This window comes from Euphorbia lathyris, chromosome 5 (genome assembly GCF_963576675.1).
Source record: "Euphorbia lathyris chromosome 5, ddEupLath1.1, whole genome shotgun sequence".
In the NCBI taxonomy this organism is placed as follows: domain Eukaryota; kingdom Viridiplantae; phylum Streptophyta; class Magnoliopsida; order Malpighiales; family Euphorbiaceae; genus Euphorbia; species Euphorbia lathyris.
The window spans coordinates 28,243,017-28,260,117 of NC_088914.1; the positions used below are offsets into that span (position 1 = coordinate 28,243,017).

A 17,101-nucleotide genomic window follows, 5' to 3' on the forward strand; every position below is an offset into this window, starting at 1 on the left:
ATTCCTTATTGTGTGATGCCGAACAATCCCCTCATCCTTACAGAACTGATCAAACTCAGATGAGCAGAATTCTAGACCATTATGGTCTAGACCTCTGCTGTCTAGCAGACTCAGAGATATCATATTCTTCGTCATCAACGGAACATGCCTGACTTCGTTCAACGTGCAGAACTTACCATCATGTGTCTTGATCTTGGTCGATCTTATTCCAACTGCCTTGCAAACATGACTATTAGCCATTCAAATATTACCTCCATCTACCTGCTTATAAGTTGAAAACCACTCTCTCCTTAGACAGGTATGATAAGATGCTCCCAAATCAAGAACCCACACATCAGAGTGATGAGTGTGTCCATCAGCAACTAGAACAATGTCATCTTCAGAGTTGGTGTCACCATCTACTATAGCAGCAGAACCTGGTTGACTTTCTGATTTCTTCTTCTTCTTTAGACAATCACTTTTCCAATGTCCTTTCTCTTTACAGTAGTTACATGTGTCGTCTGGCTTGGGACCCTTTGAGAACAGCTTCTTAGACTTCTTCTTTCCACCGTTTCCCTTTCCCTTACTGCCGCTGGCAATAAGTCCAGAGGCCTGGTTATTTGTACCTGTATTGTTCGCCTTATGACGCAATTCCTTGCTATGAAGAGATGACCTAACTTCTTCCAGAGTCACAGTATCTTTACCAACAATAAATGATTGAACAAAATTCTCATATGAAAGTGGTAAAGACACCAACAGAATCAAAACATCATCTTCATCTTCAATTTTCACATCAATATTACGTAATTCTAATAATAATGTGTTTAATTGATCTAAATGGTCCCTGAGTTGCGTACTTTCCTGCATTCGCAGGCCAAATAGATGCTGTTTCAGAAGAAGTTTGTTTGTTAGAGATTTCGTCATGTATAAACTCTCTAACTTCATGCACAGATCAGCAGCAGTCTCTTCGTCTGAGACCTCAGTGATGACGTCATCTACGAGGCATAACATAATTGTCGAATGTGCATTTTCTTCCAGAATCGCCATTTCAGCAGTGGCATCCCCCATTGCCTTGTTCAACGGCGTCTAGAGACCTTGTTGTTTCAACAAAGCCCGCATCTTGATCTGCCATAGACTAAAACTATTTCTCCTAGTAAACTTTTCGATTTTAACGTTCATAGCAGACATCTTTCTCTCCAGAAAACAGAATACCGATCTAAAACCGAAAGCTCTGATACCAGTTTGTTGTGCGGAATTTAACGAACGATAAGTAAAAGAACAAATAAACAATCGAATCACGGATTTACGTGGTTCACCAACGTTGTGTTGGCTAATCCACGGGCAGAAGAAGAATAGTATTTTATTAGGACGCATAAGAACTGAATACAAATCAGGTTTACATAATAGAGTATTTATAGTACTCAAAATAACTTATGAATGTTATGACTATTTAATAATGTATTAAAGAGTCTTTGAATGCTTAAGTGAGAGTTACGCTATTTAATGCCTTCTTAATACCATCTTTAATTGTGTTAAAGCCAAGAAGTTACAAAAAAGACTTTCATCATCTATTAATCTTCTCTTTAATTGCATTAAAGCGAAACCCCCGTGTGTTATATCGATTCAAGGCATTATGATAAATATATTATTTAAAAAACTATAATATATAAATATTATATTTATTATACAATACGGTGATCTAATTAAATTATAAAATTTATTTAATTATTTATTATTTTTAAAAATATAATAAAATTTCATAACCGATAGACATTCCATTAGAATATATATATGGAATGAATATATAAGACAGAATAATAATATGATAGAAGTATTTTATGAAATTTATCTAAAAAGAAAAAGCAATTTAAGAAAGCTTGATAGGAAATTTCTCCAAATTAGGGTCACTGACTGACATGGCTTCTGTCCTACGTGAATTCAGGGAATCCCCTCATCCCCCCCAAACGTCACGGACGTTACTTTCACAAACTATTCTTTCGTTAAACACCGAACACCTTTTCCCACCCCTCGTCAGCATCCTCCCATCTGCTGCCCCACGCTTCTGCATGAGCTGTCTTCCGTTTCCATACTTGTTCGTTACTTAACTATTGAGCATCGGCTCGACCGCTTTAACCCATTAAATATCTAACAACTTCTGCCTCCGAACCTAACTCCGAGCCACGCGGCTCTATATATATTCTAATTCGAGAAAAAAGACTGATCACATGATAATGAGCTTTCCCCGAATACGACTACATGCTCTACCGATTTTTGTTCTGCTTTTTCTCTCCCAGCCCCACTGTTAAACCTCAACCTCTTCTACTTCAGTTACACTCAAAGAGAATCTTCACCTGCACAGTTTTTCTGTGCTGAAGCAATCTAAGATTCTCTACTCTTCGAAGTCGATACAAGCCGTATGGAATTCATTAATTTTTTCATTTATGTTTTTGTTTTTTTTGCTTAACTTGTGTGTTGTTTTCCGGTTGATAGTAATTTGAATTTAGGGTTCGTAATGTGGAGATCTCATGCGATTAAATTTTAGGTGTTGATCCATCATCCATTGCTCAATTGTATATTTCTTGAGCCTAGTCAGGTTGTAGTACATAAATTAACTAATTTGGCTAGTTAAGGGAATTAATGCAATATTATGTATTAAGCTTGACTCAGACTGAAGTAATTTGCTCGCGTTTATTACCTGTTTAGGAATTTCTTTTAATTCAGTTAGAAACTTAAATATTTTGTACCGGAGCTCATCCGTGCAGTAATCTGCTTAATTTCGTTTTTGTTTCTAGTTAAATTTCAAGTATCGTCGTCCTGAGGAGATCTGATGTAGTGATTCTCCTTCCTGCAGATAAGAGCAGTGGTGTCGCTGGTATTTCTTCAATCTATTTGGAAAAAGCAAGATGGCGCAAAATAATTGGGAAGCCGATAAGATGTATGAATTCTACAAATAGATTTCCATTTATCGTCCAAGTGTTAAAGTCATTCTTTTCTGCAAGCTCTGTTCGCAGCTTTTTGCACCACTGCCATTACACTGACATATTTATTTTTTCTTTTTTTTTTTTTTTTTTTTTTTTTCTGTCTTCAGGCTGGATGTGTATATTCATGATTATCTATTGAAAAGAAAGTTGCATAATTCTGCCAAAGCTTTTATGACTGAAGGGAAGGTTGCCACAGATCCCGTAGGTAATGTTGTTGATAGCTAATTGACAATATTTGTAATGCATGTATAGGTAATTTTCATTCAGGCAGGCGTATTGTTCTGCTTTTTGGACTTCAATATGCTTATAGTTAAAAACAGTTGGTGCGCAAATGTGAAAGCTTTATTGGCCAATTAGATGACGGCCATTAATTTGTGAGATTGTTTTTGATTCACTAGATTGTGCTTTGAAAATATAAGGGAGGATTATGCTTTCTTAGTAGTAATTTATTTGTGCAGCTATTGATGCTCCTGGAGGATTTCTATTTGAATGGTGGTCTGTATTTTGGGACATATTTATAGCAAGGACAAATGAGAAACATTCTGAGGCCGCAGCTGCTTATATTGAGGTGCCTGTAGTTATGATCTCTTTTCTGTTACCTTTGAAAATGTTTTCTTGGTAGAGGTTAAAGATGAGCTTTCGTTTGAATTTTTCTCATCAAACTTTGATTCTGTGGAAAATAGTCCCAACAGATTAAGGCGAGAGAGCAGCAACAGCAGCTGCAAATGCAGCAGTTGCAACTAATGCAACATCGCACTGCTCAGTTGCAACGAAGGGACCCTAATCATCCAGCTCTTACTGGTTCTATCAATGGTATGAACTCTGAAGGAATGATAGGACAGCCATCAGCTAATGTCTTGGCAATGAAGATGTATGAAGAACGTATAAAACACCCACATTCAATGGACTCAGAGACATCGCCATCTCTAATTGATGCTAATAGGGTGGCTCTTTTCAAATCAGCAACCGGTCCTCAGGGGTATATTCCTTTTGGCTTTCCTTTTTTACATGCATACCCGACCTCTAGTTTCACCCAGATGGAGTTGCTGCTTAATTTTTCTATCTTTTGTTGATTCAGCCAGCTGGCACAGGGCAATCCTGGGAACATATCTGCAACTTTGCAGCAGATCCAGGCAAGAAGTCCTTTGGCAACTGTAACTACTTGCTCCGCACCTTCTACTTAAATTTTCCTACTTCTTGCTCTTGTAGATATTTTAGTTCATTTAGAATGTCCATTACACCCCTCCTTACCTGTCTCACACATGGATATTGTAGGATATCAAAAGCGAGAACATGGGATCAACTCAGAAGAGTTTACCTATGGATCCCTCATCCATATATGGGCAAGCAATTTTACAGTCCAAGTCTGGACTAGGTGGTGCAGGTAATGGTTGGAAGAGTTATGCTTATTCGATGAGAAATTTCCAAAGGAAATTTGCAATGGTTGTTTCTGGCTCTGCTATATTATTATTAATGATGCCAACTCATAGCATCTCATTTGAGTGCATGTTTTGACGGTGTACTATGTTATAGTTTAAAAAAGCTTTCCATTGTGGTTTTTCTAGGATGTTGTCCTAATTTGGGTAGAATTAACTAGCCCATAAAATATGGATACTATTAAATGAAATTCGTCTTGAATTTAAGAATATATTGAGAAAAGAATTCAATTGAATTTTATTGTTTAGATTAAAATTTTAATTCATTTAGTTTATTTACTATATTAAATATTAATTCAATTTGTGTGTATGGGATTTGTAATATCTTCATTTCATCATCTGACAAATTCACACAAATCATGCTATTCTTGCCGTATTTTCCAATATAAGTAGTTCCAACTTCAATCTACTTATATTTTAAATTGAAATAATTGAAGACTGTCGAGTAACCATTTGAACTAAAAGATTAAGCTCATAGTTAAGGCTTAAGAATAGCTTTTATTATTACCTCTAACACACACCCTCACGCAAAAGACCCCTAGGCTTGAAGCATGTACAACAGAGGTCAATCCTACCATATGTTGAAATTCCATCAATAAATGGGGTTTGAAACCTCGACTGTTTGGTCTAAAAGGCTCCGATACCATGTTAAGAAACCATTTGAACTAAGGGGGCGTTCGTTTTGGGGGTTTCAGGAATGGGTAAGGGAAAGAGGGGGATTCATTCCTTTTGTTGGTGTTTGTTTTATTAATTCAATCATTCCCTTTACCCTCTTTTAGTTTTGGGTTTACCCCTAACTCCTTTAATTTCATTCCCCCACCCCCCCTAAGGTTTTCCATTTCCTTTCCTCTCTCTCACTAATTTAAACATCTACCTTACTTATAAAATTTCATTTTAGTCTCTATTTTGTTTTTAATTTTTATTTTGGTCCATATAGACACATGTATGTAATTATTGTAATTATTATATAGACACATGTATGTAATTATTGTTAAAAACACAATTTATTACCTCATTTGAACCAAACAACCACAAATGGAATCATGAGTATATCATTCCCTTTGTGGATCTGAAACAAACAGACAGGGGAATTCAGGGTCATTCCATTCCTTTCTCATTGTTTCCCTTTCTTGATTCCATTCCGTTACCCTGTGCGAACCAAACGCCCCCTAAAAGATTAAGCTCATAGTTGAGGCTCAAGAATAGCTTTTATTATTATCTCTAACAAAGACATTATTTATTTCCAAATTGAAAAATTGATAAGAAAAATATAGAATAGAATAGAATTCTTTTGATCCCAATCGAAGTGATGATGACTAACATATTTTTTTAGAGAGTGGGAGCAGTCAATTTCTAGCACATTGGATCTAGGCTTGAGTACATGGGGTTTTGCATTTTTTTCCAGATGCCAGTCCAATTAGAACTACAATACTACTGTTGGAATTTTGCACACTCGTCAGCGTTTAAACTTACCAAATATTGGACATTCATTTGCTTAAATTGCACTGGAAAATCTGTTCTATGTTATTTTCCTACGAGTAGTTGGTATAGCAGTTGATGCCTTGTTTTTTTCTTGGATGTTTGTGACTTTAATTTTGTTTATCTTTATACATTGTTGTCTTGTTCGTTCATAAAAGAATGTGTCGTTTACTTGCTGATTTGGCTGAGAAATTTGATTTGTCTTTGCTTGAACTGATTACTATGTTTGAATTAGAAGAAAAGAAGTAATCTTCCTACATCATTCATTCAGGGTTAAATCCAGGTGTTGCTGGTCTTCCATTGAAGGGTTGGCCTTTAACTGTAAGTTGTGTTTAGTTTTTATTTAATGATGGCATTTCCATTTATTTCTTTCTGCTTGTTCCGAGCCCCTGATGCAGAGGACACCCAATGGTATAGGGAATTGACCAAATACGGCCAGGTTTGGGTGTACAAATGCAGAAACAGAATCTGCAGCCCCAAAATCAGTTTCTTTTGAGTTCGCAACAACAGCAGGTTTTGGCACAGAGCAACCTTGGAAATTCAAGTAATTATGGGGACATGGATCCGCGGAGGCTTAGTCAGTTGCCTAGAAGTGGCATGAATGCGAAAGATGGTCAATCTTCCAGGAATGATGGCTCAATATGCTCTCCTGTGCAAGCAAGCTCGCCAAAGGTCCGATTACTTTCCTTCATTATGATAAATTGTTGGCCTTCTAAATTTTTTCATAGGTAACTAGAAAACAGTTCGTTAGATAAGCATACTTACATACAGAATATTGCAAACAAATATGGAAACTTAATTGCGATGGATATCTATAACTAATTAAAGAGAAGAAATGAATTATCTATATAATTCTACATCTAAGATATAGTATATGCAATTGTTATGAGTAGAAGTGTAGAACTAGCAGAATATGGCATGCATTTGGCTGCTAAACACCAGTTATGAAGTGCTGATAATATACAGTACTTAATTGGCCTCACTTAACTCAATTAATTCTCATGGTTTTCCTAAGTTGAGCGGGCCGGACTGTATTTCTTGTTTGCTGATGTGGCTTGTAGTATTTATATTATATATTTCAGCCTTTTGAATTACATTGTAGGAGAAGGAGAGAGAGGCCGGGCTCTTATGGAAGTAATGGTATATCTAAAAAAATAAGGAATTTTCAGGCTGTGCTAAATGACTTGTTAAATTTAGATTTATTTTATTATTTATTAATATTTAATATTTTACTAGTTGGCCTTTGAATTTCTTGGGTGTTTCAAAGGGAAAAAGAAAATCTTTATTGGTCCCTAAACTGGCTTAGGTAAATTCTCATGAATTCAATTCTGTTATTCCTTCTTAGAGTCTATTTGGCATCCTACATTTTAGAAAGGCTTCAGGGGTGTTCATGGGTCAATCCAATGGTTATTGGATCAAAAAACAAAACCAATCCAATAAAGGGAAGAATCCATGGATTGGTCGTAAATAACCAACCCAATTTATAGATACTCCATAGAATTGGATTGGATTGGTTTTGGTTCGGATTGGTTATTAACAACCAAGCCAATGATCAATTTCGGATTGGTTCTGCACTAAGCCCATTTCTTTTTGCCGTCGTTATGGATGAACTAACGAGTTCACTTCAAGATGGTATACCATGGGCTTAGTGCAGAACCAATCCGAAATTGATCATTGGCTTGGTTGTTAATAACCAATCATGGTGCATGTTGTTTGCAAATGATATTGTGTTGGTTGATGAGACGAAAGAAGGCATGGAGAGGAAGTTGGAACTATGAAGATAAACTTTAGAATCTAGAGGCTTTAAGTTGAGCCGAAGTAAGACGGAATATTTGGAGTGTAAGTTTAGTAGCGATAGGAGTAGGGAGGCAGAGACAATCACCCTAGATGGGAGAGTTGTTCAGGCATCGGATTGCTTCCGGTATTTAGGATCTATTATCCAAACGGATGGAGAAGTAGATGGAGATGTTGCTCATGGGATTAAATCTGGGTGGGCGAAGTGGAAGAGTGCTACGGGTTTCCTTTGTGACCCTGGCATGCCTAATAGATTGAAGGGAAAATTCTACCGCACGGCAATCAGACCAGCATTGTTATATGGTACGGAGTGTTGGGCAGTGAAACACTGGCACATTCATAAGATGTCGGTGGCGGAGATGCGTATGTTGAGATGGATGTGTGGTCATACGAGAAAGGATCGGGTGAGTAATGAAATAATTAGGACAAAAGTAGGGGTTACATCTATTGAGAATAAAATGAGGGAAAACCGACTAAGGTGGTTTGGCCATGTAAGTCGAAGAGCGCTTGATGCGCCGGTTAGGAGGACTGAAGAGTGGCAAAGGGATGTAGTGGTGAGGGGTAGGGGAAGACCTAAGCAAACGTGGAGGAGGGCGATCGAGAGTGATATGAGTTTATTGGGGATTGAGGAAAATATGGTAGTGGATAGGACAGAGTGGAGGGAGAGAATTTGTGTCACTGACACGACTTGATTTCACGGTTTTATATGATGGTTCATGTTAGCCGACCCCGAATCATTTCGGGACTAAGGCTTTGTTGTTGTTGTTGTATACGCCAAAGACAATTTTTTCAATAATTTCAAATTTAGAAAAAAAAGGAAGAAAACGTGAAAACACAGAAAAAAAAAGGAAAAAAGTAACGGAGAAAGTGAAAACGGAAAAAAGGTGACGAACTGAAAAAAAACATGGAGAACAAAAAAAAATGAAAAAGAAGGAAAAAACATGGTGTTCTAAAACTCTAGTATAATATAACTTCTACTTGTACATGTTTGGTATAATTGCACTAGTATTTCATTATTTTCTAACGAATAACCACAATAAAAAAATGAGGTTGATTTCAGTTTAGTTATAACCAATATATCTTCCCTTCCTTTTCAAATTTAGATGGCTTTAACAGTTGCTGAGTATTTTCCTGTTCTTTTTCTTATATAAATCTCAAAGGTATTTCAAAATTGAACAATAATTAGTTAATTCAAATGAAATAGTTCAATTTCAATTTGAATGTGGAATCAGATAACTTGATGAAAGCAACAAATTCTTGGAAAACTATGGATTTTTATCTATGTGACGATTATTTTTAACTGAAATAGTTGACGAACATCGTAGATTACATAAATCTTTCACAACTAAGAGCTCTTATTTGCATTTGTTTTTCACGTTTTCTTTTTTTCTTCTGTTTTTCATGTATTTCAGTTTTCCACGTTTTTCCGTTTTTTCACAAACTATTTATTGAGTCATTTCTCTAGCCATCAAAAGCTCACCATTTTCTTCAAGGTTTAGTTTGGATTGGTTAATAACTGGTTAAATTAACCAATCCATATGAATTAATTTATTGGTTTGGTTACAACCAATCCAATAGAACAAATAAATTAGTAAAGTAGCTATTTTTGGGTTGGGTTGGGTCACTGGATTGGTTAGTTTTTTGAACAGCCCTGCTTCAGAGTAAGTGCAACCAAATTGTTTATGCACTTCGTATGACTTTGGCTCCACTGGTTTAACCCAAATTTAAGCCCATCTGGATTAATTCTGTAATATTGTGAGATGATTGGCCTTTTCATCACAGGTCTGTTTATTATGGGTGTTAAAATTTCACATGCCTTCTCTGTCTAAGGCTGTGTGTAATGTATTTAATTATGAACTCTAAATAATTGCCCATAATTAGATAATCCTGCAAAGGAAAATATTACAAACCAAACTCTTCCTTCTTCTAGAATTAGTGCAGCTCAAATAATGACTAGCTTTCTTCAAAAGAGTAACATGAAGGCTTTTTTTCCTGTTCAAGTAGATCATCTCAAAAGGAAAGGTCTAATAAGCGAGAAATTATACTAAGTGCCAGGCACACCATGTCAGCATCTGATGTGGTGTGTCATAGCTATAACATCATCACACATGGAATTTAATTAAATTTCTCAAATATTTAAAAGAAAATATTGGCTCCTCTCTCTCAAAAACACATCTAATATCAGAAAACCACCGGGACAAGATCCACTTCCGCCAACCAAGATCCACATCTGACTTCATCCTTGTCCCCGGTTGGGTTCCTTTTGCATCTAGTATTAAGTATCGTGTCAAAATATGTGGAGAAAACAGAAGAGGATAAAACAGGCCCTGCTAACTTGGTTTCGCTCGGTTTTACAATTGGAAAATCTGATTTTGTTATCATCAGAAGCTTGCTGGAATTTGAACCAGAGTGGTTCCATGTTTTCAAAAAGCTAAATGAAAAACCTATAATTCCAATTGGCTTGTTGCCTCCATTAATGGTAGAAGAAGATAGTACGGATGAAGAGTGGATTGATATCAAAGAATAGCTTGATAAAAAGGAAGCAAATTCAGTTGTTTACGTTGCCTTGGGGATTGAGGCTGCTTTGAAGAGAGAATAAGTGTGGAGATTAGCAATTGGGTTAGAGAGTCGAAATCGGCTTTCTTTTGGGCACTAAAAGACCCACCTGGATCAATTCAGAACGTGTTGAAGATGCTGCTGGATTAAGCAAGGTTTTGAATATGTTTCCTTTTTAACTAAATAGATTGCCATGTATCTTAATTTTTGCCGGTGGTTGTTTTGCACGCACCTACCTGCAAATTGTAACCGAAAAAAATGCATTGCCCCGCACGAGTTTCAGTAGAAGGGCGACTCCAATTTGCAAGATCTCGTGTGGATCTTGCTGGCAGTCGGGCAGTGGATCTTCTCGGCGGTGGTTTTCTGTTAGCAGATGTGTTTTTGAGAGAGAAGTTAGATAAAAAATTTAATCATTGAGAAATTTAAATAAATGCATGTGTGGTGGTGTTATTGGCTATGGCACTCCACATGTGTTGTGTGCTTGGCACATAGTAAACTCCTAAATTAATAAGCTGTGGTGTTGAACATGTTTGTTGGCTAAATTTGTTTAAACATGTGATGCATCTTCTTCTGTGTTTTTCATTTTACTGTTCAAATTTAGATGGTAAATATGAGTTTGCTTACTGTATCCTCTCTCTCTGAGTTTCTTCTGTTGTATCTAGGAAACATTTTGGATTTGTTTGAAAACGTCATTTGCAAGAAATGACTTCAATTAAATTCAAACGTGATTTACATTTTCATCAAATCAGCTTGTTTTGCAAGGAAACTAATTGAATTCTTTTATTTTAGTCCTTCCTGAACAAGAGATTTGATTAAAGAAACAGAATCGATTGAATTGCATTCCTACAAAAAAGAAGTTTCCATGGGTTTTGTGAAGTTTTATGTTGAAGTTGATTGTTACTTCTTTTGGCACCCCTTATGACAGTACTGGTTCCAGAGTCAGGATCCTGATCAGTTTTCAATGCCCCATGATTGAGTCTTTCTTTCATGTTAAACAGATGAAGATGGCCCAGATGCAGCATTCATCATCTCAACAACAGGACCAGTTGCAGCAGCAACAGCATTTGCAACAGGTTCTACATTTCCCCAATTAATTTGAAGATCTTATTTTATGAGTCTTCGAGTGATATTTCATATTTGCAAATACAGTAGTAATATTACAAAATTTCCACTTTGACTATATTCTAACTAGACAGGTAGCAATCTTATGTGCTATTCTGTTATTCTTAGTATTTTAGTAATCCTGAGGTTTTCTGCAGAATAATAGGAAGAGGAAGCAACATTCATCTTCTGGACCTGCTAACAGCACTGGTACAGGGAATACTATTGGCCCTTCGCCCAATTCTCCTCCTTCAACTACTCATACCCCTGGTGATGGAATGACAACAGCAAGCAGTTTACAGCATGTTAATAGCGTGTCAAAAGGCTTGATGATGTATGGTCCAGAGGGGACAGGAGGTCTTGCATCATCTTCTAACATGCTGGTATGCTTATTTTACATATATTATTTGAAAGTAAGAAATTATGTAATGAGCATACTGTTCCTTAGCTTCAAAATAAATTAAGATCAGGCTGTCTCTACTTTCTAGTTATGGTAATTGTATGAGATGCCTTATGCGTCTATATTAAATCCGTTTTGACGATTGGACTTCATTTTCAAGTATTACCCAATCTAGTTTTTAAAAGGACTTTCTTCTAAACTAGATGCAATGTGGATCTCTGAATGATGCTAAGTGTGAATGTTGCCTAAAGTAACCATGATCTTGCTTTTAAGAACATCACTTTGTTATTGGCAGGATGATATGGACCGATTTGGAGATATTGCTTCTCTGGATGATAATATGGATCATTTTCTTTCACATGATGGAGATGGAAGGGATTTGTATGGAACTCTAAAGCAAAGTTCCACAGAGCACCAAAAAGAGCCCAGTAAAAGTAATTGACTGTGGTACATCTTTTTGTGTCTTCACATAGTTGGGATGATGGTTTTATTTCTATCTGAGCTGTGCCTGCTCTCTTGATTCCAGGTTTTACTTTTGGTGAGGTTGGTTGTATACGGACAAGAAATAGCAAGGTTACTTGCTGTCATTTTTCTTCAGATGGAAAGTTGCTAGCCAGTGCTGGACATGACAAGAAGGTATGATGTATAATACTATAGGTGCTAAATTCATGCTTGAATAAGAAATTTATAATTACTGGAAGGTTTTCTCCATCATGTTACTCTTTGATATGTCTCCCTTAGGAAAAGATGTTGTAACATGAAATCCCTAGTTATTGAGAAGTGCAAATCAACCTCTTGCTGCTTTAAACGAGAAGACCACAATTTTCATGAGCCTAAAATCCCTTGGCATTTTGCAGTCTATATGCTCTCACATTTATGATGGCATATACTGTCCTTCTGGATTCTGTTATTGCTTGTATGTTTCTGATAGTATCTCATGTATTGGCTTGAACTGTTAAATAAATCCAATTCAGTTCTCTTTTTTGAGTTGATGAGTAGGAAAAGAACATATAAAGTGAAACACGCCTAAAGTGAAACGGCCCTGAGATCTAGTTATGGTAGGTAAAGTTTTCTGAGTTGTTTGATTTTCTTCCTTATGAACCTATGCTGAATTATGCTTGGGGGGGCTCGTTCAGGGACATCCCTTCAATCTCATGAGCAAGTTGCTGTTCTATGGCAAGTGACAGATAGGACTGTCCTATTCTAGGGCTGTCTACTTGAAACATTACAAATCATACCCAAATGCTAACATGATACACTGACACAACACAAGTTCACACCAAAAACATTTAACCTGTCTTGCTTTTTGTGATGGCTGTGAGTATATTGTTGGTAGACTTTTAGAGGCTGCTTCTTATGTGGGTTCATAATGTCATGGAACCACTTGAACTAAAAGCTTAAGCCTATAGTTAAAGGCTTCATATTAATATCTGACACACCGGCGCGTACATGAATGTCAACTGGGCTTGAAGTGTGAACAACAGAAAACCATCTTACCATGTGTTGAAATTAAATCAACAAATGAGGTTGCCAGGAATCGAACCTTTGATCACTCTGGGCATGAAGTGTGAACAGCAGATACCCATCTTACCCGGTGTTGGAATTAAATCAATAAATGGGGTTGCCATGAATCGAACCTTTGATCACTCTAGGCTTGAAGTGTGAACAACAGATACCCATCTTACCATGTGTTGAAATTAAATCAACAAATGAGGTTGCCAGGAACCGAATCTTTGATCACTTGGATCACTTGGTCAAAGAGGCTTGAGGTGTGAACAACAGATACCCATCTTACCATGTGTTGAAATTAAATCAACAAATGAGGTTGCAAGGAATCGAATCTTTGACCAATTGAAATAAAAGTTCAAGCTGATAGTTAAAGACCCAATTCACATTAATATCGGACACATAACATAAAGATTATTAAGTTATCTTTTTCTGTATGCATCAGGTTGTTCTATGGAACATGGATACTCTGCAAACAGAGACAGCACCGGAGGAGCACAAACTAGTCATAACAGATGTCCGTTTCAGGCCCAATTCATCTCAGTTGGCCACAGCATCAGTTGATAAAACTGTGCGATTATGGGATGCATCCAATGTTAGTATCTTCCTACTTTTTGTAAAACCTGTTCATTCTGAAGCCGCTTGGCATTCATGATATTGTGATTATCATAGCATCAAGTCCTCAGCGTTTTATGTTTTTGTTGCAGCCAAGTTATTGCCTGCACACATATACTGGGCACACGCCTGTCATGTCCCTGGACTTCCATCCTAAGAAGACTGATCTTTTCTGTTTTAGTGACAATGACAATGAAATTCGCTATTTTAATATCAACCCATTCTCATGCACTCGTGTTTCTAAGGTTTTTTAACTTGATTCTTTTTTATATTACTGTTTAATCTTTCGTTTTCATTTGTAATTTGTGTTTGAATTATTGTCCCAATCCAATCTTGCCTTCAGGGAGGAACTGCACAGGTGAGATTTCAACCAAGAATGGGACATCTACTGGCAGCTGCATCAGATAAATTAGTGTCCATCTTTGATGTTGAAACTGATAGGCAATTACACTCATTCCAGGTATTGCGTATGATATGATTGGCTTTTGCTGTTGTAGTTCTGAGTCAATCTCGAGGAAAATGTTAGGCCATTACAGAATAATATAATTAATAATTATGTAGAGTAACATACAGGATGTGTTTGTTTTTATCTATTCACATCTATAACTCCGTTCTCATCTTACATATAGGGGCATTCTGAAATGATAAATTACATATGCTGGGATGCAACTGGAGATATTTTGGCATCTGTTAGTCAGAACTTAGTAAAGATCTGGTCTTTGGCCTCTGGGGAATGCATTCAGGAGCTCGGTTCCAACGGCAACCAGTTTCATTCATGTGTTTTTCATCCAAGTTACTCTACTCTTTTGGTGATAGGAGGAATATCGGTAGGTCTTTCTTTTGTTTGCTGCACATTGTTGTGAGTGGTGTATGATTTTGATACTGATTGATATGTCTACTGCGCGTCTGAAATAATACTATGGCCGTATGTACAGCATCTTATACATGGGCAGCATCTTATACATGGGCTTGCTTAGAAAAATCCTGCATAATACGTGAAATAATATTTATTTAGGCATGTCATTGCAATTCTATAATAGATTGGTGAAGTTTATCTTGGTGTGATCTCTTGCAACGGTTTTCACGTTCTTCTATATTTTTTCAGAAGAATAAATTTACCATTCAAATAGTTTTCCACTGGGCAAAATCATGTTTTTTTTTTTTTTTTTTTTTTTGCATTAGCATTTTAGTAGTATCAAAATAGACGGATTAACTAGTTGATAAATTTCTCTGCAGTCACTAGAGCTTTGGAATATGGCTGAGAATAAGAGTATGACAATTTCAGCTCATGAGAACATAATATCAGCCTTAGCGCAATCATCGGTCTCTGGAATGGTAGCTTCTGCAAGTCATGACACCTCCGTTAAGTTATGGAAATAAACGCCATATCTCGTGGTGGTTATTCAGAAATCCGGGGAGCAAAGGTGATTTGATCACTTGTGCAAATATGTATTTATCCACATAAATTTATGAATTTCGAGATGTGTAAGTTTTTTGCCTTTCTCAATTTGTTATTGTTCTATATGGGTTGAAGATTGTGAGAAAGCATGAAGAGCAGTTTGATTGGCGGAAGATTAAGTAGCAGATATCCTATTAACAATGTACAGAATTCTATATTATCTCAGCAGTTTCTGTTTCTTTTTATTCTTTTTATCCTTTTTATACAGCTACTTTCCTTTTGATCAACTTGGGATGTTGGATAGTTTGTATTACATGCACCAGACTAATAAAATAGTGTCGAGCTAATATATATAAAAAAGTATACCTTATTTAGGAGAGGTGATTTCTGATACGAGTGAGGATGGGCACCACTATTATTATTATTAGGATAGTTTACCAGTCATCTCTTTTCTGTGTAGTCTTTCTATTAAGCTTTTGCATAAGTTGTAAAAATACCTTCAACTTACATTCGGGAGTAATTTTATCCCAACATTTAAAATGGTAAGATTTTACCTTTAATGTTGACAGCCAAAAGGTAATTTTACTTTAACGTTGACAAGTTTGGTTAATTTGAAAAATAATTCATCGAACTTTTTTTTTATCATGAAATTTGTTACCTACATTAGGGTTGTACAAAATATGTCTAATCCAACCCAACATATTCTATATTATCTAATTTATTTATTGGGTTGGGTTGGATTTGATTTGATTAAGAAATATTGAAGGTAATTTAAATTATTTATCCACTAAATCAGAATTATTCTCTTCGTATTATTCTTTTTATAATTATTCTTTCATATTAATAGTTTTTTCAACTCATTTCATTATATATGGTTTCATTTTGAAATAATATATTTATTTATTTATAAAAGGAGAGAATGTGAAAATTAACCTAATAAATAATTCAACCAAAACATTCATTTATTTAATAATTAATAAATATATATTTTTAATTCTCATATAAAGCATCTAAAACAAAAATGATATTCTCTAATTCTATGAAAAATTAAAATTATATAACATCGAAAAATTCTAGAATTAAATTCCAGAATTTTTAGAATTCCAGAATTTCCAACATTTTAGAATTTCAGAATTTTTGAAATTTCATAATTTCTAGAATTCCAGAATTTTTGAAATTTCATTTTCATAATTTCTAGAATTCTAGAATTTCATAAATTATGGAATTTCAAAAATTACGGAATTTTAGAAATTATGGAATTATGAAATTTCCAAAATTCTGAACTCTATAAGTTCTGAAATTCTAAAAGTTCTGAAATTTTTGAATATCTAAAATTTTTTAATTTCAAAAATTTCAGAAATTCTAGAAATTCAAAATTCTGGAATTTCAGAAATTTTGAATATTTAGAAATTCTGAAATTTTGGAAATTCTTGAATTTTAAAATTCTAAAATTTTAGAAATTTTGAATTCAAAATTCTTTCCAGAAATATGGAATTCGAGGAAAAAAGAAGCGGATCAAAAAGTGACTTAAAAAACCTCTAAAGTATCGCTCTATTTTAAAGATGTCGAGTCATTTATTTGGGGGCAGAAAAACATACATATATTTATCTGTGAAAGCATATGATTCTTTTTAATTAACTCAAAAATTAATGTCATTTATGTTTTATTTGCTAAAAATATTTATACGTTTTTTAATTTAGTCCAATCTTTTTTTTGGAACAATTTAGTCCAATGTTTAATAGCTACAAATATATATTTGAAATTATTTGAATTAACAACCAATCCAATCCAACCCAATCCAATCTATTTAAGTTCAATATTTAATGGGCTGGGTTGTATTCTAATCCAAATACAT

General features: G+C 35.3%; 1 protein-coding gene across 4 annotated transcripts; it reads left to right on the forward strand.

Moving 5' to 3' along the window:
* Positions 1-2,145: 2,145 nt before the first annotated feature.
* On the forward strand, positions 2,146-15,494 carry LOC136228995 (transcriptional corepressor LEUNIG_HOMOLOG-like). Of its 4 annotated transcripts, XM_066017521.1 has the most exons (19): positions 2,147-2,393; positions 2,831-2,914; positions 3,068-3,165; positions 3,419-3,528; positions 3,644-3,939; positions 4,039-4,114; positions 4,236-4,344; positions 6,147-6,196; positions 6,293-6,547; positions 11,224-11,298; positions 11,485-11,709; positions 12,022-12,160; positions 12,253-12,362; positions 13,678-13,827; positions 13,940-14,092; positions 14,191-14,307; positions 14,477-14,674; positions 15,084-15,271; positions 15,382-15,494. In XM_066017521.1, exons 2-18 carry the CDS (start codon positions 2,883-2,885, stop codon positions 15,225-15,227), a joined length of 2,337 nt encoding a protein of 778 aa, XP_065873593.1. In that variant the 5' UTR covers positions 2,147-2,393; positions 2,831-2,882; the 3' UTR covers positions 15,228-15,271; positions 15,382-15,494. The 4 variants fall into 4 exon arrangements, with proteins under 4 accessions (XP_065873594.1, XP_065873593.1, XP_065873591.1 ...); XM_066017522.1 differs by having other exon boundaries at positions 2,146-2,393; positions 4,039-4,093; positions 15,084-15,494; XM_066017519.1 differs by having other exon boundaries at positions 15,084-15,494.
* Positions 15,495-17,101: the final 1,607 nt, after the last annotated feature.